This window comes from Dermacentor albipictus, chromosome 7 (assembly GCF_038994185.2).
Source record: "Dermacentor albipictus isolate Rhodes 1998 colony chromosome 7, USDA_Dalb.pri_finalv2, whole genome shotgun sequence".
Classification (NCBI taxonomy): Eukaryota; Metazoa; Arthropoda; class Arachnida; order Ixodida; family Ixodidae; genus Dermacentor; species Dermacentor albipictus.
The window spans coordinates 74,561,003-74,583,470 of NC_091827.1; the positions used below are offsets into that span (position 1 = coordinate 74,561,003).

Sequence of the window (22,468 nt, forward strand, 5' to 3'; positions counted from 1 at the left end):
ATAGGCAACACAAAATTGGTTCCCTTCAAACTCCGTCAGAAACCTGGCCGTTGCTCCGGTGATACGCTCCAAGTTTGCGTGATCGGAATCACCTAAACGATTCTCATTTCATTCGGGCTCGCGGTCCTAGTGTGCAGCTGGCTTACGAGACAACAACCTCGGGAGCACGGAAGGAAAAAGATACGCAAGCGCTTGGAACGCCGACAAAGAGAGGGCGGTGTGAACATAGACAGGGCCGACGTGGGTCAAAGTGTAGTACCGGTTCTTATCAGCTTAATATCTGATGCGGATTGTATTTGGACTAATGACATTAAACTCATTTTTGCAAGTTGGTGGAGTGCTTAAAGCCTGCTTCACCTTCACCGCTAGTCGGCCCGGTATTGCACCATCTTCGGGATCGGCTAACGTATGGGGAGAAATTCTAGATCTACACTGCTCGATACACGCACGCTATTTTTATGCGAAGCATATTACGAGGGCTCAACCCAGCTCCTCAGGCGCGGCGGTGACCATGAAATCACGTGACACCGTGACGTCACGACAGAGGAGAAGTGGCTTTGGCTCAACTCTTGCAAGACGGGCTGGGTGGGAATCGAACCAGGGTCTCCGGAGTGTGGGACGGAGACGCTACCACTGAGCCACGAGTACAACGCTTCAAAGCGGTACAAAAGCGCCTCTAGTGAATGCGGTGTTGCCTTAGAAACGCGCTGTTTCTAAGGCGTGCGTCTCTTGCTCAGGCGCACATTTCGTTGCCGCGCCGAACGCTGCTTTGCTCGACGCTCACCGCGTCCAATGCGGGGCGCGTAGTCGCTGCCCTGTAGCCCATTGTCTTACACCCCTTGGCGGGTCGACGGGAACGCTGTCGCGTTCCACTCTTGAAGGCGAAGAAGTAATGCATGAGTTGTTTCTTCGTCTAGCCGAACCAAATATAGCCAAGCAACAGCAGTTCACCAGGCTAAACAGTGGTTCAACAACTAAAATAAAGGCTAGTATGCTTCGCATCCTGGGCTTAACCTTACCTAAGCCACAGCCATTTTTTTCCAGAACCTAGCCATATACAACTTCGTTGTAAAGCAGTCAGCGGGCTATACCGGCTGGCCGGCGGAGCGATAGCCCTACAATGGAATTTAATTTTGATAGAAGTAGTTGAATATTAATCAATATATTGTCACACTTTAGAGGTATTGCTGCGGATAATCGGACGTGACCTGTAGTGCGGAGGAGCAGAATTTTTAGCTACTCACTTTTTTGCTATATATACTTGTTTGCGTTACGCGTTTCAGCGACAACCGTCTAGACTAAGAGGCGTCCAGCCAATTGTTAGAAATTCATTCGACGGCAAAATAAAGCTAATGAAAGAATTACCGATATTGCTAGCACATCTGCTTCTTCTGGCTTATCGTCGCGATTTCCGATGCACGAGACAGAATTACGGGAACTGATATTGGCAAAAGAGTCACAAGCATGCCTTAGTACACACTGCGCAGTCAGACCGTAAGCTGGAGGAGCGGCCCCATAGGAGCTCCATTTTTTTCGGCACCACGTACTACAGAGCCTTCTTCGCCGCGTTCTTACGAGGAGAATGTGAACAGGCCGCCCTGCGTCGACGGTGAACTGCGGCTTGTGCTGCTGCTTGTCCAGCTGTCTGTTGAGACCGATGTTTCCTGGTTGCAGCCGCGCGCGTACCTCGACGATTCACTTCTTCAGCTGTCGTTCGTACCTTGCGTGGAGGCTCCATAACGTGTACCGGAGAGTAAACAGACCTATAGAGACTATGCGGCGCACATGTCACATCTCTTGACCCATCGCGCTATATAATGCTGTTGTTGTTGCTATTATTGTTGTTGATGATGATGATTCATTGGCATCGCCTTGGAAGTTGGGCGGTGACAAACAGTCAGCTATAGTGCGCTTGATTTACTTAGGTAAACTATAGCCCGCTTGATTTATTCAGGTATGGTATACGTGTTTTTTATTGCAGCATTTTTGTATAACCACCTTAAGTTTCTTTGAATCCTCAAAACTTCTCTGTCTTCCTTGTATCGCTACCTATGCAATTGCTGCGTGACGTGCCATCTGGTGTGATATTATGCAATTGCAACGCAAACTGCGCACGCATCGAAGCTACGCGGTGGGCATCTCACATCACGTGACAGGTGTTACGATACGATGTTAATGATGATGATTATTCATTGGCATCTCCTTTGAAACGGGGTACTGACGAATAGTCACCGAGCCAGCTTAACTTATTAGGCTATACCGAAGTTGTTTTTCATTCTTGCATTTTTGTTATGCATCCCCATAACGTCCTTTCACTTTTTCCCAAGCCTAATCTTTCTACTTTGTACCGCTACATATAAAGTACTACATGGTGTGCAACCAGGTGTAATAATATGCAATTTGCGCTTCCGGGCCTAGCAGTAACAAAAACACATTTTTGCACTATTAACAACGTAACAAATAATGTGACGTACTACTTCTTGCGCAAGAACAAAGAAGCTTTGCGGCCTCGTATCTTTTATGGGCGTTGTTTCCTGTAATCTCTCAGATTACTAGCCATCGAGCAAACCAAAGTAAAAAATAATCCTACACCGTTTCTCCTGTTGTAGGTGAGCGCAATTATTTGACAAGAAAGCACGGAAGAGATATTACAATTGTGGTCTTCAAGGAGAATGGAGCTGTCGCAGCAAAACAGTTCAATGACGAAGAGATCGCTGAAGTCTGCGGCCTTTTACAACTTTCGCTGGCCTAATAACGTGCACCATTGTTTAACGCGCCTCTCCCACCACCTTCCGCTTTCTCGCCAGCCTGAGAAAAAACACGTCGTGCTTTTCTAATCGCCGTGGACTTGCGCACGCGGCAGCTTGCGACATGGCCCTACTTGGCCTTCTACCATTTGTCATTAGTCGAGCATGTTCTGGCTAAATAAAAAAAAAATATTTAACACTTATCTTTTAACTCAGTACTAGGGGGTTCACTAGAACTAAGGAGTTAATAACCTTAAACCATTAGCTAAAGGTTCTGGACTTAACGGTAATTAAAGCTTGCTGTCTTCAAGTGGAGTTTAACGTTCTAACGAAGAAATGTTTCCAGGTCATCAGAAACGTATATCTGATGTGTAGAACGTAGTGTTGTTCATAATTGCCCCGGCAAGGCGGCAATGTCAATTATACATAGACGAAAGAGCTGCAATGAGTAAAAATAAGAAAAAGATTATATTGGCCAACTGTCTATAAGTATAGTTGCCAAATTCACCAGTCTTCGTTCTTTCACCTAAATTCACCACTTAGAGCTATGGTATTTTGTTTCTACTCTCTTTAAGCTCCGTTTCGGTATCTTGGGCTCCGATTCTATTCTCACTCCATCTGCCAAGCTGGTACCGTGATTTCATTCCTATTTTATTCCATGTGCCTGGAAATGTGGAATGATTCCGCAATAATCCGAACGCTGGAGAATCAATGCAATGCATGTCAACCAACCAAGTGCAGTTAAAACCTTTTGTATAAGGTTGCCACGATGACATACGCCTGCGTTTGCGCACACGCAACTTCGAATATTCTGGAGAAATATACGTCCTAAATATGCCACCATAATTGAGCATACTACCCGCCGTGGTTGCTCAGTGGCTATGGTGTTAGGCTGCTGAGCACAAGGTCGCGGGATCGAATCCCGGCCACGGCGGCCGCATTTAGATGGGGGCGAAATGCGAAAACACCCGTGTACTTAGATTTAGGCGCACGTTAAAGAACCCCAGGTGGTCGAAATTTCCGGAGTCCTCCACTACGGCGTGCCTCATAATCAGAAAGTGGTTTTGGCACGTTAAACCCCATAATCTAAAAAAATAATTGAGCATACTGCTGTCTGCGGTGTGGACAGGGCAGACTTGACTTCTAACGCCCGTCACACCCATTCGATAAGAGCAACTGTCCCCCGTAAAAATCAACACAAAACTTGCACTTAGTAAAAAAAGGCACAGAAACTGGTTTCACTGTCGCAAACGTTTAGGTTGATATTCTCGTTCCTCATTTGATTTGTGTGATATTTTGTACGTTTCTCTATGTCTATGCATGGCGCTTATGCTGGAGCCAATTAATTGTCCTGCAGTGTGTATAATTAAATAAATAAGTCGATAAATAAATAATAGTTAGATAATAAATTGACGTAACAAATGATCTTGATGCTCTGAACTATGACAATGTCAATTTTAAAAACTATAATAAAGAAAAGGTGACAATATTGTTCCTAATTTTACTGACGAGATGAATTATTAAGAAACTTAAAATTCGAATTTCTTTGCAATGTTAATTAAAGAAAATATATATCAACAAACGCTCGTGTTTCGGTAACCTAGTGCCAACAGGAATTGTGGAGTAGCATATCTAATGTTAGAATGATTCCGGTGTCATTCCACATTTCCAAGCACATGGAATAAAATAGGAATGAAATCATGGTACCAGCCTGGCAGGTGGAGTGAGAATAGAACTGGAACCCAAGATACCGAAACGGAGCTGAAAGAGAATAGGAATAAAATACCTTAGCTCTAAGTGGTGAGTTTAGGTGAAAGAACGAGACTGGCGAATTTGGAAACTATGCTTAATGAGAGTAGGTCCAAATATTCTTTTTCTTGTTTTTACTGCATACGGCTCTTTAAACGTCTACCTATGATTTATATTACCGCCCTTGCCGGGGCAATTATGAACAACACTATGCTCTACACATTCTACCTTTCTGATGAGACGGAAACATTTCCTCGTTACAACATAAAGCTACCGTTGAAGCCAGCAAGTATTAATCACAATTATTTCCTGAGCCTTTAGTTAATGGTTTAAGGTTATTAACTCCTTAATTAACTCCTTAATTTTAGTGAACCCCTTAATACTGAGTTAAAAGGTAAGCTTTATTTTTTTATTTAGCCAGAACAAGCTTAACTAACGACAAATGGTAGAAGGCCAAGTACGGCCATGTCGCAAACTGCAACGTGCGCAAGTCCACGGGGATTAGAAAGGCGTTCGTGTTGTGTACTTCTCTAATCTTGTGTTCTGTCTGCACGCCTCACCTCTTTTTTTGCATTATGAATCCTTACCAACTGGCTCAGCTTTCTGTCGTTCTAGAAAAAGACGCCTTGTTTTTTCTCAGGCTGGCGGGAAGCAGAAGGCGGTGAGAGAGGCGTGCTGAAAAATGGTGCACGTTATCGGGCCAGCGAATGTGGTAAAAGGCCGCAGACTTCAGTGATCTCTTTGTCACTGAACTGTTCTGCTGCGACAGCACCATTCTCCTTGAAGACCACAACTTTAATATTGCTTGCGTGCTTTCTTGTCAAATACTTGCGCTCACCTACTGAAGGACAGATGGTGTAAAGTTATTTTGTACTTTGGGTTGCTCGATGGCTAGTAATTGGAGCGATTACAGAGAACAGCGCCCTTAAGAGCTAGGAGGCCACAAAGCTTGTTTGTTCTTGCGCGAGAAATAGTACGTAACATTATTGGTTACGTTGTTAATACTGCAAAATATGTTTTTGTTACTGCTAGGCACACAAGCCCAAGTGTAAAGAGCTATTCCTTTAGCATAGTTGAAAGAGTGGAGTGGATCAGCTCAGCCATTCCAGGAGTAGGAATGGTCCTGCTCTCACCACTGAGAAGAGTTGAAAGTAGTGGAATTACGAGGATTTCTGCTCTCCGGAATGGAGCTGGAATGGAGTGGGACACACCATTCCACGACTCTCCAGCCAACGCTAGATCAGAGTATCCCAAAGAGGATTTCAGTATCAGAGTATCAGAGTGTCACAAAAGGAGTAAGGCCACGCCTAGGGCAGCGTCAACCAGCCGATTTTGATTCCTGGTTTCACATGCCTGTGGCACACGTGGCTCTCCTTCAGTCCGTCGCATCTCGACCTACTTCTCCTTGTCGTTGTTTTATTTCTAATCGAATTTTATCAGGGACGCGTGTTTTCGGTGCATGTTTCTTTGTTTTTCTCATTTCCTTCTATTCGGCCACCTTCGGCATATTGTGCCCCTGCTTGTTCTATGCTCATCGCAGTCACCAAATGAGATGGTTCGGTGCCAAGATGAGTGATAAAGTACGAAGGTCTTGCTGACACTTCCTCTCCGGTTATAGGCCACTGTCCTCTTTCTCAAGGCTGGTAATAAGAGGAGGCAGAACCCTGTGGACAGTAGTAGTGCAGCAGTTTTAGTTGATAACTAGGGGCTATCCGGATCTCTGGGAACAAAATAATGGTTAGGTTTCTCAAGTTCACTGAAGACACTCTGTAGATAAGTATGTCTTTCGGCGTCTTGTCCCCTGGAACTTTTGGGTCGTCAGAGTTGGTTGAGTGAAGTGTTAACTTTTGGTAGACGGTTGCCACGATGACATACGCTTGCGTTTGCGCGCATGCAACCTTCTTATTTTCTGTAAAAATATACGCCTTAGATATGTCACCGTAAATGAGCATACTGCTGTCTGCGGTGTGGACAGGGCAGACTTCACTCGTAACGCCCGTCATACCCATTCGATAAGAACAACTGTTCTCCGCAAAAATCAGCAAAAACGTGCACTTAGTAGAAAAGGCACAGAAACTTGTTTCACTGTCGCAAACATTTAGGTTGATATTCTTGTTCCTTATTTTTCTTATTATTTCTTTCAAGCTTCCAAGAATAGGACGTTAGCTATGTACAGCAGGCCATCGTATCACTGCGCGTGAAGATGACGCACGGACTGCTCTTTCCTTTGCTACAGATCATTCTGCTTGTCGCGTTCCCGATCTACGCATATGTGGTCAGTGCTTTTGAATAGCCAGATCCACTTAACTCAGTCATTCCCCCATCCCTTCATGAGCGTGCTCCCGTCAGTAATTTTGCGCATGTGTCCATCACATCTTCTAAGGTTCCCATTATTTTATGTTCTGCGTATGACAAGAGCGGTTAGTGTATAATTATGTCACTCTTGACAGATGTTGCGCTCCGGCAAGCAGTCATACCCTGCTTGGACGTAGCCTGCTTAAAGTTTCCTTCGCTGAATTTGAAGCAGTAACAGAGGAGATAAGGACAAAATAAAGCGGAGAGTCACAGATAAGGAAAACAGAAAACAACAGTCCCATACAAGAAGAACAAAAAAATTAACCAGCTAAATCTGTAAATTTAGACTTGGAAGATGCCTCCGGAGAGACAATGTTGCTGAGAATTACTAACAGACGAATGAACGTAGCTGACACTATTTTATTCGCTCTAGCTTACTTTGCGTTAATATTGACACTGACAAGGACCCAACTTTCACAGGGATTTGCATTAGAATTGATTAAAAGTATGAGCGTGCTTCAAGGACACATGCATTATCCAAAGTAAAGATAATGGGCTCGACATTAAAATTCAGACTGTCCGCAGACCGTTAAAAATTTAACACGAGAACACGAGAACGCACAGTTGAAGATTTTGCTAGCACGTATGAGCGATGACATCAAAATTCTCAAGGAAGGAAAAAACCAAATAAATCAGGTAACTCCCGCTCCACAGGCGAGCACGAAAGAGCCATTTGAAATTCCGGACAATAAGATGGACGAAGGGGATGACCCCCCTCCACTCAAACGCAAGGCCCAAGCCATCAGTGATAAACAAGATAACGCAATGGCAGATAAAGCATTAGCCGATATTCAAAAGAGCCTAGGAGAAATACAAAAGTCAAATGAAAAACGGGACGAAATGATGAATCAAATGGCTAAGGCAATAGCAGCAATTATGAGTAGATTAGACATCCTCGAGGCAAACCACTCACCAGGAAATGGACTCCCCTCCGTTGCGTCAGAAGCACCACAATCCTTACCCACTTCACAACCACATAATTATGTAAGATCAGCTTCTCTCCAACCTCCCGTCTCCCTCCCATGGTCGCACCCGAAATGAGGCGCGCTAAAGAAGGGTTCAGGATATGGCAGTGGAATTGTAGAAGTTACGAAAACAAAAAGTCAGTTTTGCAGCAGTATTTGAAAGACAAGGATACACCGGACGTCATAATTCTGCAGGAAACACACGGGATTGCGAAGCTAGCAGGATACAGATCCGGTAGTTATAGGAGGAGACTTCAATGCCCCACACACCACGTGGGGATACTTATATACCAGAGCAAAAGGAAGGGACTTATGGAACGACTCGCAAGAATTAGGCCTCACGCTCCTCACAGACCCCGCCACTCCAACCAGAGTAGGCACGGCGCTAAACAGGGACACAACCCCAGACCTAACCTTTACCAAGAATATTGAAAAGGCGACGTGGCACAACACACTGGAAGATTTGGGTAGTGACCACCGCATATTAGAGTTACACGTGAGAGAAGGGCCGAATAGGCCTAAGGAACGACAGATCAAATTAGTAGACTGGGAACTATTTCGTAGAACGCGAGAGAAGCCACAGCAACGATCAATCGCAGACATAGAACAATGGACTAAGGAGCTCAGTGATGACGTCAAAGCTGCCACAAAAATAGCACCACCTGCATCTAACTTGGATAAATGCGACAGCAGACTTCTCCACATGTGGGAAGCTAAGCAGTCGCTTCAGAATAGACTTAGCGGTCAGAAGCATAACAGAAAGTTAAGAAAGCGCATAGCACTCCTCAACAAAAAAATAGAAGAACATGCTAAGCAATTGACCAAACAACAATGGGACGAGATATGTAATTCCATGGATGGACAATTAAGCACCGGCAAAACGTGGCACATGCTCAGGTTCCTGCTTGACCATGACAATAACAAGAAAAATCACATGCAAGCCATTAATAAGTTAATACACGCATATGAGGGTACAGAAGAGGAATTTCTCAATGAATTACAGCAGAAATACTTAAAACAGGCACCCCCTTGCATCTATCCTATCTACAGCGGGAATACAAACGCAAGATTAGACGAGGAACTCACGGAGGCAGAAATCCGCGCGGCCCTACAAAAGTTAAACACCAAATCCGCCCCAGGCCCGGACGGTATAACCAACAAGACTCTCAGGAACTTGGATGATGAATCGATAGCCAAACTAACAGAATACATAAACGAGTGTTGGGTAAAGGGAGAAGTGCCAGCTCAATGGAAGAAAGCGACGATAACGCTTATTCCAAAACCTGGTAAGAAGCTTGAGATAGACAACCTCAGACCAATCTCCCTAACATCCTGCGTCGGGAAATTAATGGAACATGTCATTTTAAACAGAGTAGACAACTTCTTAGAGGATAATAACATATACCCAGATACAATGATAGGATTTCGCAAAAATATTTCGACACAAGATGCGATGCTCCAACTTAAGCATCAGATAATCGATTATAACACGCGCACGACAAGGGCCATCTTGGGCCTTGATCTTAAAAAAGCTTTCGTTAATGCCAACCACGCAACCATATTGGAAAACATCGAACGAATAGGACTAGGGCAACGGACGTATAACTACATCAAGAGCTTCCTATCAGACAGGAAAGCAGTCATCTCCGTCGGAGGGCTCAAGTCGCCCGAGATCGACATAGGCGGGGCCGGCACGCCGCAAGGCGCTGTCATTTCGCCGATGCTGTTTAATCTCGTCTTGATGGGACTCCCCGAAAAATTAAATCACATAGAGTCCCTGAATCACACAATCTACGCGGACGATATTACTATCTGGACCTGTGATGGCAGCGACGGATCAATAGAACAACGACTCCAGACTGCAATTAACGCAGTAGAGGAACACCTCATGGGAACAGGCCTCACATGCTCTGCAGAGAAATCTGAACTTCTATTGTACCGCCCCACACGTAGAGGCAGGCCTCCCAAAGGATACGACAGAAACAAGGCTCATGAGGAAAATCAAGCTACACACCAAGAACGGGCGGAATATCCCAATAGTCAACCAGCTCAAAGTGCTGGGTCTGGTAATCGAGAACAAAGGCACAAATAGGGAAACCGTAAAGAAATTAGACACAAAGGTAACAAACACCATGAGATTAATCAAACGAATTACTAACAAGCACCAAAGTATGAAGGAAGAAAGTATCATACGGCTTATACAATCATTCGTAATCAGTCAGATCACATACATAGCAGCCTTCCACAATTGGTTTGCAGCTGAAAAGCGTAAAATTAACAACATGATAAAAAAAGCATACAAACTAGCTCTAGGGATTCCCATAAGCACGAGCACGGATCTCTTGCTAAAGTTAGGACTCTACAACACACTGGACGAACTCATAGAAGCACAACAAACATCTCAAGCAGAGAGACTAACCAAAACCAAAACGGGACGGCATATACTAAGCAAACTAGGAATGAATTATCACAATCTATACGGGGAAAAGAGGACGACAACGAGAGAAATTCGTGACAAACTCATAGTACCAAATATACCCAAGAACATGCATCCAGGTTACAACGACGGCAGACGCAAGAATAGAGCAGAGAAAATTATCCGAAGCTTTGGGTCAGACGACAGAGCAATCTTCGTAGACGCGGCTGAATACCCAGACAGAAATAGCTATGTAGCAGTAATCGTAGATCACACCCAAAAACCCCTTACAAGCGTATCAGTTAATACCAAACATTCCGAGACCGCAGAGGAGGTAGCCATTGCACTAGCATTGGTCTCCACGAATGTTCAGTACATCATAAGCGATTCTCAAGCGGCCATTAGAAATTATGCAAAAGGTAGGATCTCTCCTGAGGCATGGCACATCATCAGAGTCAATGAAGCGAAGTTCTCCGATGCAGAGAAGAACTGCAGGCCATTGCTCTGGTTCCGAGCGCATACAACTCCAGACATTCCCGCATTCAACCTCAACGAGGTAGCACACCGCGAAGCTCGAGGTCTTACTCGCCGAGCTGAGCAAAGAGTGACTTCCATCGGTCAAGAGAACGCGGAGGAGGAAATCTGGAGAGAAAAAGATATATTAACAAGATTTAGTGATATTACCAAATTCTATCAAAATCGGAGGCGAGTATTACCACCGCCTCACACTAAACTGAACAGAGCTGAGTCCGTTACTTGGAGGCGACTACAAACAGAAACTTATACGAGTCCCGTGCAGCTAAAAACTTTCTACCCCGATATATACGAGAGCGATATGTCCAAGCTATGCAAGTCTGTTAGAGCCACCCTTCAACACATGTTGTGGGGATGTGAAATATACCAATATAAAATGGCAGTCTCCCCAGAAAATCTACGGGCGCGGTGGTCGGCCGTGCTGCTCAGTCAGACCAACTTTGGGCCGTCCAGCGAGACAAGGAAGCCGCACGGGAGCAGCAGCTCCCAGTGGCCATCTAGGCGGCCCCAGGTCGGGCCTCCCGATCGCCGGATTCCAAATAAAGTTATCACATCATCACACTCATGTTTGAACAATATAGGTGAAGTGCGTTGAACATCATTGTTGCTCGCAATTATTACATGAAGAACTATATGATCTTCGCGAAAAAATGAAATTGCTCTAAAGTATACTACGATGTTGTTAGTACAGAGCACATTCCGGCAAGAAAGAGAATTAAAAAATTCGCATGTTTCCCGACGTTGCATGTTCTGATGGCCGTAGAAATGCGCATATATATTACAATGAATAATTGTAGTGCCTTACATTCTTTACATTGTCAAGGCTTGGACCTTTGCATATCGCGCCTATATATGATGATTGCTCCATAACCTGGGTTATACATATTTAGTTGAGTGCTTTGACAATGCGCTGCTTCTTGTGGCCTTCGAAATACATGCATAGACACCAAACTCTCAGAGTCTGTTCGGGGCTCAAAACTACTGCGAAAGAATGATAAAACAGCCAAAAAGGAATATGAAGGCTTGAAATCTGTCTTTTGTGTATGATGAAGGATAGGGGGCACATTGAACATATTTTTGCTATCCATGTTGTCTGATGGGCGTTTTGATCGTAAAATGTCTCTTGAGAATTTAGGTACGTCGCCAGAAATGACAGACTGCATCTGTTTCTGATACGATAGAATATCACATCGATCATTTTGAAATTTTCTTTTAGCGCGAAGGACAACCGAGAAGTATGCACGGAGAGCGCGTTTTCAGATGGCTTGACGAGCCAGGACTAACTAGTCCGAATTTCAGTCCTTTTGTAACGTGAATGGCCTTTTTTATTTTAACTCACCAATGCGGAAAATTTTTGCACTAATGCGCACAGTAGATGACATCGTATGTCGAATTTTGTGTCATGCGAAAACAAAAGAAGTCTGCCTGGCTGGACATTCAGTAAATACAATATAAACGCACTATACGCACTAAATCGTACTCCATACTTGTTAGGTTTTGATACGCTGTTAAATGTTACCCCTAAACGAGTATGCTGAATAAACAATGAGAAATGGCTAAGCTGACAGCCAGTTTCTTTCGCTTATCTAAGTGCTAAGGTAATCCATATTTTTTTCATGCAATGAGGGATAATATTCTTGAATGAACACAAGCTTATTCACCAAAGGAGCACTTTGTATAAAAACGGATGGCTTAATTAATTGAATTACCCTATAAAGACGCCAGTTCCTTTGCAATGTTTCCCTGTAATTGTCGAAACGTAAGAAAATCCATGGTTTTCAAGGCAGACACGGTACACTATTGTCTACCACAGCTTGCCTGGCCACTGCGATAACTGCCATCCAATGAGAGCCCGTAATATCGACTTACAAGGCAACTGGCCTGATTAGAACAAAAATTAAAGATTTATTCCGGGTTCTTGACCGCCATCTTTCTTTCTTGCTAGTACAGATCCCTCAGGCTACCTAAACTTTACCAATTGTCGTAGCTCACAAGCTTTTTTTACAAAGAGCTTTGCACCCATGACGCGATCATCCCTCCTCTTGCGCTGAATGCGCAAGCGCCAAGAAGGCTTCCAAATACAAGGGATTACAAAAAAATTTTGAGATGCCATCAACGTATCTGTAGCAGCCTATACTAATTTGTTTTGCGTGAAGTGTAGCGGGACCGCGTTCATATTTACACTTCCGGTTTCGTCATGTTTGCCAAATCTATATACGGTGGCTGTCCTCCTTCGGCCAGGCTGGTCGCAGCGAAATTCCGAGCGTAGCATATCTTCATGTTAGCAGGATTAGTACTTGCTGTCCTTCATACCACTGTTTACCATATCCAACAGGAATTATCGTCTAAATTACCAATGCTTTGGTATTCTGAGACAGCCCTTCAAAGCCTCAAGGCAACGATGCATAATGGGAAATATCAACAGTTAATTTCAAGGATGCTAGAATATAACGATAGCGTGATCAGAAAGGAGATGACAATATTTTCCACTCCCTTTCTCGCCATTGCGGCCTAACCGGTTAATATATTGCTCATGAAGCTACCCAATCCCCGCATGATAACGCATCATCTCTCCTCATCCCATCATGAGGAAGAGACGCAGCGAAGAAAATTTTCCTTTCCCTGAGAGCTCGCGCTATCGAGCAATGTGTGAACACTATTTCCAGGCTTGACCCACTTTGAACAGTACTTTTCACGCAACAGCTTGCGCCTCGTAGAAACTGCACCGTTGTACAGACTTCACGATCGGCTAAGTTTACGAAGATTTAAGTGCACTGTCTACGCTCTGAGTATGTATTTAAATTACGATGGGAATGAGAAGATTTTTCGGTATATTGACGGATACAGGAGCATGCTTTTATCCCATTAAAATGCAATTATATTTTTACTTTTGTCCTGAAGCTGGTGCACGATTAACCTGTAGCGTCGCTGGACGACGAAACAAAATCTTGGGCTTTACTGGATATGATTATGAGTCACGCCATGAGGTTTAGTTAGGATTAATTAATCTCGATTAATTTCGATCACATGAGGTTTAATGCGCACCCAATGCGCGGTGCTGCGGCGTTACTGCATTTCGCCGCCATTTAAGTGCTGCCGCCATGGCGATTTCATCTTGCAACCCTTGCTCAGCAGCGCAACACAAACCACTAAGCAGTCACTGCAGGTTGCAACGGTGAAACAGCGCAATCAATCCGTGTACCGTTATGAAACCAAAAAGCCCTCCTAGGAGAGTTACGTTGCTTTAATACAGTATAATATTGCCTAAAATTTTATTTTGTACGCTTCTGGTAACTTTTATTTGGGCGAGAGAATAATTTATTTCATGTTTGTAGCGAGCGCGTTGAAATGTGGCGCTACCTAGTGCAAATGAACGGAGTCATGGTGACCGGAGCGGTGCATTCATGTATAGCTTCCGAGATCGGCAATGTGTTCAACTATCAGTGTTGTCCGCGTCTTTACGCAGCTTTAAGAAGTCACTACGCCGATCAAAAACACTTGTTTCAACCTATATTTTCGCTTTCCAGAAAATCACTGCCCGTTTAAACACTTCCAATGGCGGGCTGACTATTGCGCTACAGAGTTGAAGGTCCTTAATGAACGGTACACGTTACCATCTGCATTTCTTCACCGGAGTACAAATACCATCGTCGTTTTTACATACACGACATGGAATAGGCATATGCACGCACGATTGCATAACACGTGATCACTGATGACATCACGATCCATGTTTTTCTAGCTTACGCTCGCCCAATACCTATGTATTACACAGCGATCGCCATGACTTAGGCTCACATTCAACAGCTGGCGTAGAAATGGTCGCATTGTCGTCACACGATCATCTACAACGTGGATTTCGTCGTTCTGCAGGCGTCACAGACAAGTACGCTTTAAAGAAAAAACACGCGCAACTTCTTGGAACACGTTGTTTCCACCTGGTATCGTTTAGCGGAACCCCAAACAATGCGTGATAGCCAGTACGTGCAAAACGCTTCGCTTTGCATAACAATGACTCGCACAGTGAGTGGGATCTGCAAAAATGTTTTGCATTTCTTCCTTCTGTTGTGGTTTTCAAAAGGTACGTTCAAACTGCAAATTACTATATAACGCGATGGTCACCTTTGGCTTTGTAGTCAAAAGATAAATATACCAATACCAAAATTGTTGCTGCATCTAAAAAAAGCCACAGGTCACTTTAGACGTGCAAATAAACCAAATGAACTATACACATCATAGGAACTTTACTTGTTTTGGCAACTGTGCTTGGCACAGTGAACGCAAAATGATTCGAGCTAATGGAGTGTGGTTAGCACAAAACGAATGAAAAGTCGGAAGTATGAATTCGAGCTATTTAGTAAGATACCTTAACGCTCTGCATATTTGTTTGCCAACTAATATAGGAAAGTATATGAGGTGAAAGTGTTACAATGTTTACAAAATATTCACAAAATTCTACTGAAAAAGGAGTGGTATGTAAATTTGAGAGTAACGCATCGCCGTGGCTTAGCAGCTGTGGTGTTGCACTGCTGAGGTCGCGGGATCGAATCCCGGCCGTGGCGGCTGCATTTCGATGGGTGTAAAGAAGAAAAACACATGTGTCCATTGTATTGGGAGCAAGTTAAATATCCCCTAGTATCCCCTACAACGACGTGCCTCAATTTTATAAGATGGTTTTGGTACGTAAAACTCCACAATTCAATTGAATATCTCAGAGTAAGGAATTATACATCAGTTTTGTACGTTTTAGCTGTGCTATGAACTGCACTTTACCGAATCTGTTATGTTCAATACTGAGTGCTCAGTTAAAGAGCTGTGCAGTTTATGCGTCAGTATATTATTTTGCATGTTTCCGATGTTCCAGGATATTGGCAAAACGATCTATAGCATACATCAATATTTCGTTTGTTGAAGTCAGTAGATTTCACTGTTTCTCTTTATTGACAGCTAGCACTGCAAAATTTGGTGCAATTGATGCTGAGCAAAGCGATCTTCAGTTGCATGAATATAAATATGACTTCCTTGGGTAATCGTTATCTCCATATAGATGTGAAGTTCGTCATTTACACCGGTATAAAAGAAGTTGTGAGGTGAACATCACCTGTGGACGCCGGTCGCGGAAATGAGAGAGAGCCTTTGCAGCAGCAAAGATAGCTTGCCTGCTTTTACCGTGTTGTCATGTAGTAGTGACGGTGAATAATCCAGCGGCAAATCCGTGAATGACGAAATTACCCTTTATTGGGCGAACTTGTCCCCACAGCTTCAGTGCATGAAACGGCGGTTTGTGAATAAACTAAGTATAAGGGTACTGTTTTTAATGAAGGGCTCATCGAGCTCAACTCGACCGCGGTGCTACGCTGAGAATTTGGCCCAAGTAAGTGTGCCTCGAAAGTTGACCGGTAGGATTTCCTAAGTTGATTTAACTGCAGTAAACTAATGTATCAGCTGTTATTATCATTTTTTTAATTTGACGATTACGCATTTCGTTATTTTTTATCAATACTATAGCCGCCGCTTCGAAAACATTCAGGTCACGGTGCAGAATAACGCCTTTTGTCAGGATTTCGCCACATACTGATACCAGCTCATACATCCAAATGGGACCCTTCGGTGACAGAAATCCTGATTTTGACGTCATGTACAGTAATCAACTAAAAAATCATGAGTCATTACATTCCAAGAATATCGATGACCAGCGAAGCTGTGCAGCACACGACAAAGAGGTGACACAGAATTTCATTCGAACAAAGGTACGGACAAAATTATTGTCTTGCTCGGTGGTCATCGTCGTGAAAGGTACGCGCACGCATTTATTTTTATACATCTACGTTTATTCGTGCTACACATTCTTTATATACACTCGTGTACTCATTTCGCGATGTCTTGAGGGAAAGAAGTGGAGACCGACTGGCAGTGGGCCAGTGCCCTCAGTGGCTTCGCAGAGGGAGGGGCAACGGAGCCAGCTGTGGAAGAAAACCACGACACCGAACGCGTGGTTACGCAAACACAAAACGTTTACTTTTAATTTCCAACGCTCAAATTGTTAACTCCCTCGTTACCATTATTATTTTTATGCACCTAATGGAACCAACCGATTCTTGGCCGATCCCCCACTGTGGGTATGTGCAACGGCCACTCAGGACAGCAACGACAATAACAACTACGCCGAGAGGCGCCAACGAACCAGCTGTTGTAGAAGACGACCAAGAATGCGCGATCAGTGGCCCGAGCCATTGCTGATGATGATAGGTTTTGCTGTCAGATTTGTTGAGGGACACGAAAAATGCACAGAACTCTAGTCATAAACAGTTTCGCTGTAAAAAAAATGTAGCGGCGTGTCGCGATATCTAACTCGGAAAAGAAAGCCGTGCGCATAGGCCTTCCGAGGAGGGTGAAAAACCCATGAACTCGCACGGCTACATTCATTGAGGTGCTTCTACTGATGTCGTCATCGACTGCTTTGCAGAATGTCATAACTTGCGGGTTGCTTCACCTGACAAGCTTGAGTTTTCTCAGCGCGAAAATATGCGAGTGTACATAGATATACCTTGGTGCTAGATTCCCGTTCAGGTTTTGTCTGCACGAGTCTATAAATCTCAGGCGGGGCATCCACTGGTTGCACGAGCATTTTGCAATTGTTCTTGCCTCTCATACAAGTAGGTCTAGGTGCAATGTAATTTTTTTTTCTGTAGGCAAAATAAATCAGGCTATAATAAGTTCAACTAACCCGATGTTAACAAAATCAGCCTGCAGCATCAGAGTCATAGTTCAGGTTGTAGCAGCTTTCAAATAACGATGACGGACCGCACTGATCAGCTTTTGTTTATAGATTTTATATATTTCATGGGCTCAAAGTATTTTGTAGAAGTTCAATATGCGTATTTACCGACGGATCTACCATTCTTGACGGTTTCTCTACATTTTGTTTGAAACATAATCTTCCATATGCTTGGAGACTCTCTCGAAATAGCGACCTAGAGGTAAGAGCATATAGACTGCTATGCTCAAAAAGATGTTTAATGCCGGACTGGGTGACGCATTTGTCAATAGAATTGTAGGCAGACTTCAGCGGTACTAGCGGCATCTAACAGAAATCTCGAGGTGTGGAGACATGACGCGAGTGTGTGAAAGTGTGCGCGAATTAGCAAAATATTTATGATGTATCCAGAGACGTCACTTTGACTAATTTAAGTGCGCCCTCGACGAACAGGCGCGACATTGTCGAGTAATTAGATCGAAAGCACGGTAATATACGCTTAGAGAGCTAGTGGTGCTTAGCTATATAAGCCGTTGTCGCTTTTGCGCAGTTTTCCCCCTCATCCAGCCTTTGCGCGCTTTATCTCCCTTCCGCTCTTTCACCAACGGCTTCTTTCACAACCCGCCGCAGTGGGTAAGCGCCTTGGCGCGAGGAGCAAGAGCCTGCTTCTTGGCCAATCCACCATAGTGGGTATGCGCCACTGTCTGGGACACAAGACAAGACAAGACAAGCAAGAGCGTGCGCCTTGCGCGTGTCGGGTGCTGGCGTGGAATAGAACAAGAAGGGCTCGCTACTGGGACCCGCATCGCAGATCCTCAGGAACCACCTACAACCACGATCACAAATGGCAGCGGACGCGTCTGGCGAGTAAGTGAACCTATCTGGGGCAAGCATTATCCTGGGCATACGAAGTCGAAACGGGTGCCACAGGGTGCACTTCCGATCGCGCTCGAACACAATCGGCGCTGAACTTCTCGGTTGCTACTGATGTCATTAGCGCAAACTACGGGATGCGTCCATGGGGAGTGGCGAAATTTCCGCCCCATCAGGCTCGAATGCCGTCAGAAGGCTCCGAGTGGCGACCGCATAAGGGTTTCAGCTCGCATTTAGGGTAAAATTTCAACATAGCGAATGAAAGGCTGCCTTACGGGTCGAGTCTTTGCTAGTGGCTGCTCAGCTATGAACACAAGGATCTATCGCTTACTCAGAATGCACGATTGAATGCGTGGCGGCGGAAATTCCTTATTCGTGTTGAATGCGATATCGCTTCTCTGTTGTGTTCGGGATTTGGTAGAAGTTGCTGGAAAATTTCGAATAATATGCTGCTGCGCTTCTAGGTGAATAATTTCTGATAGTTACGCAGACGTAACCGACTCGACAGAATGGCAGACGGACAATTTGAGAGGTACTTCAATGTGCCCTGATAGAGTTGTTGGGTCTTAGCGCCTAGGTTTAAGCTGCGTAACTGCAAAAAGCGCTATAAAAAAGCCTGATAATCGCGATTAATTCGGTGCCCCGAGAACGAAGGTTAGCACAAGTAGTTATTGATGTTCCTGCACATGGCTTGAGTAATTCTTCCTGAGTTATTTATTGCGCTCATTTCTTTGGAAATTTCCAAGGGATAATAGTATTCGAGACATGGCAGGGTAATTATTCTGTCTGTACATGCGTGATAATTGGGAATAGTTCCATATAGAACGCGACGCGCCATTGCTGAAGCAGATTTGTGGGGTTTTACGTGCTAGAACCGGCCATCTGATTATGAGGCACGCGGTGTTGGAAACTCTGAAATATGTTTTACCACCTGGTGTTGCTCCAACGTTAATCTAAATATCTATGAGTGCGCGGTGGTCCTTTAGGAACGGGAACACGCGAGCGCGGGGACGGTGCGCTGCGGAGACTGTTTAGAGCGCTAGGAAGTGCCAGCAAAGGGAAGCATGTGCACCTGTGGACCCATCTAGTGGTCAGCTTATAGTATTGCAAATGACGGGAAACAATGGACGCGACTGTTTGATGCTGGAAAGGCGACGTCAAGAAAAATTCATGCAGTGGGCTATCATGCCCGGGCTGGCTGATCCACAAGACAGAGCTCCAGTAGACACTAACCCCGGAGTTCCTTACAGCAATTATTCTTTAGAAATGTTTATACCTGACTTGGCCTAGGTAGCCCGTTGGGAATATATTCCTGAAGCACACGCGACGCACAAAACGCACTGCAATGATGGAACTATCGTGTACGGCGTGCTTTATCTTATGCATCGTCATCAGGCCTAAAGCTAAGCTCAGGGTCATAATCGCTTTTCGAGTGAGTCGTTATTACCGACTGGCCCGTTAATAATGTGATAAATCCCATATACTGTTTATTAAAAAATTGGAGGACGCTTAAGCTTCGCCTTCAAGAGTGGAACGCGACAGCGTTCCCGTCGACCCGCCAAGGGGTGTAAGACAATGGGCTACTGCGCAGCGACTACGCGCCCCGCATCGGACGCGGTGAGAGTCGAGCGACGCAGCGTTCGGCGCGACAACGAAATGTGCGCCTGAGCAAGCGACGCACGCCTGAGCCTTATAAACAGCTCGTTTCTAAGGCAACACCGCGTTCACTAGAGGTGCTTTTGTACCGCTTTGAAGCATCGAACGCGTGGCTCAGTGGTAACGTCTCCGTCTCACACTCTGGAGACCCTGGTTCGATTCCCACCCAGCCCATCTTGCAAGTTGTTTTTATTCATGAAGTGCCTGCTGGGATTTATCGCTCACGGCCAACGCCGCCGACGCCGACACCGACGACGACGCGGACGACATCGGCTTTTCTGCGACACGAGCTCCTTAACGCTGTCGCGTTAAAATGCGCCGCCTCAAATGATGAAGGCTGCGTCTCCGTGAACTTTGTAAATCTAAACGTCTTCTCACGTGCATTCCTTGTGGCGAAAACCACTCTTCTGATACAGACGTGATTTGGCAGAAACGTCCCTTGCATCTTGGTGGTGCGAACTTCATATTTATGTAAATTAGCGGTGCTTAAACCAAATTTTACGAGAGTCTTTAGTTGTGCTTGGCCACAAAATGGTCTAGATCATGATACTGTGAACCGGAGAGCTAACCATCACGGACTGTTTACAGAACTTCTGCAGTTCGGCATACCCAATATTTTCTATCCCGTGTGAATAGTTTACGATATCACTTCCGGGTGTATTTCGAACAAAAGACTAAAGCCAATGCATGGTATGATGTAAAACCAGCTCTGCGATATTCCACAAAATGAAGGAAGGTTCATGAAAAGAAAAACTGACTTCCACACATATGTGGCGAAGCTCACATGTTGGATCGACCGCCTAGGAGTTCGAGTCCTGGACCGGGACCAATTTTGCTTCATCTACGAAGCTTTCTTTCTGAGAAAGCTGTGTGGGTTTTCTTTGTGGCTTCGTGTTGCATATGGGTAGATGTCAATCTTTTCATGAACTTTCCTGCACCACGCAGAATCCTGCAGAAATGATTTGCCATATTCATTGTCTTTGTGCTTCGAGTTATGGATTAATTCTGCCTCGCATTGCGACCTGCTAGCCTCCTGGTTAGTTCAGATGGTATGGTGACCACCCCGGCAAGGCGTCGGTCCCTGGTTCGAATCCCCGACCAGAAGGAATTCTTCAACTGCAAAGCTTTGTTTCTGAGAAAGCTGTGCGGGTTTTCTTTGTAGCTTCTTGCTACATGTGGGCACATGTGAACCTTTCCTTTCACTAACCTTCCTCCACCTGGCGGGATACTGCTGAACTGATTTGCCATATTCACTGTCTTTGTGCTTCGAGTTGTCCATTAATTCTCCCCTGTCTTATAGAATACCGCCATGTGGGGTGTTTCAGGAAATAAAGAAAGGTAGAATCCCGCGCCACAGTGCGATCTGCTAGCCTGCTAGTGCAGGTGGTATGGCGACCATCCCGGAAAGGCCACGGTGTGGGGTTCGAATCCCCGACCAGGACAAATTTTTCTTCAACTGTGGAGCTTTGTTTTCGAGAAACATGCGCGGGTTTCCTTTGCAGCTTTACACGTGTAGGTGTGAACTTCCTTTCATGTGATCTGACATACAATTGGTAGCTCAAGCATGAAGCAATTGTGGGAGATCTCAAGCGCCACGTCGACATTTGTTAGGGATTGCAGAGTACCTTTCAGCGAAAGGGTATGAATAGCTCGGACAAAAAATAGGACAATTTGAACCATTGGCATCACAAGTTTACAGGGCGACGTACTGAAAACCTTCATCGCTACACTGTAAAACATTCTGTGGAAAAAATAAACGAGAGTGATCTGCATTATTGGTTGTCGTATCTTATTTCGCTCAGTTATTACATCTGTTTCTTTATTATACTAGAACGATAGATCTGTCACACAAATTAAAGATTATCTTTCCGCCTAAACACGAAATGTTTTTAGAATAACGTTAAGTTCAAAGAAATCTTCTGTTATAAAATTAATATTTGGGTCATCTTTCCCTCCTTTTTATTAATAGTGTTTCCCTCCACATTGCAAAAAAAAAAATTCGTGAAGTTTCCTCACTTGGGGGAGTACCTTTGCTTCCTTTGGAACGACACCTTTCATGCAATGTGACGGTGTCGAATGCTGCGATGCCCCTGTAACAAATCAATAAGTGTCGCAATCTCGACGTAGGGACAAAACATCCGTACAAAATATGTCCGCCGATACGTGACATCCACATTCCAGCTCTACCACTACTTGTATGAAATCATGCATGGAATACCGTGCTTGGTCTGGGCGACTGCTGCGTTTTTTATAGAAATCAGGACACACAGTGGCTAACAAATGGGAGATTTGTCTGCCTACACGTACGCAGCTGATTAAGAATTGTTGACTATTAGGCCAGTTGGTGCATCACGTGGTGCTGCTGAGGGTAAATAAGGGCGGGAAGAAACGTAGGGGACAGGACAGACGCTCAAGC

General features: G+C 44.7%; 1 protein-coding gene and 1 pseudogene across 1 annotated transcript in view; both read left to right on the forward strand.

The window, feature by feature from the left end:
• Nucleotides 1-229: 229 nt before the first annotated feature.
• Nucleotides 230-411, forward strand: LOC135899123 (U2 spliceosomal RNA; annotated as a pseudogene).
• Nucleotides 412-18,243: 17,832 nt separating this feature from the next.
• The window catches only part of LOC135899106 (glutathione hydrolase 1 proenzyme-like), a 146,329-nt gene continuing 142,104 nt past the window's right edge, over nt 18,244-22,468 (forward strand). The window contains exon 1 of the mRNA XM_065428382.1: nt 18,244-18,390. Within this exon, the coding sequence (XP_065284454.1) occupies nt 18,368-18,390 (23 nt within the window). The 5' untranslated portion in view covers nt 18,244-18,367. The remainder of the gene's footprint in view (nt 18,391-22,468) is intronic.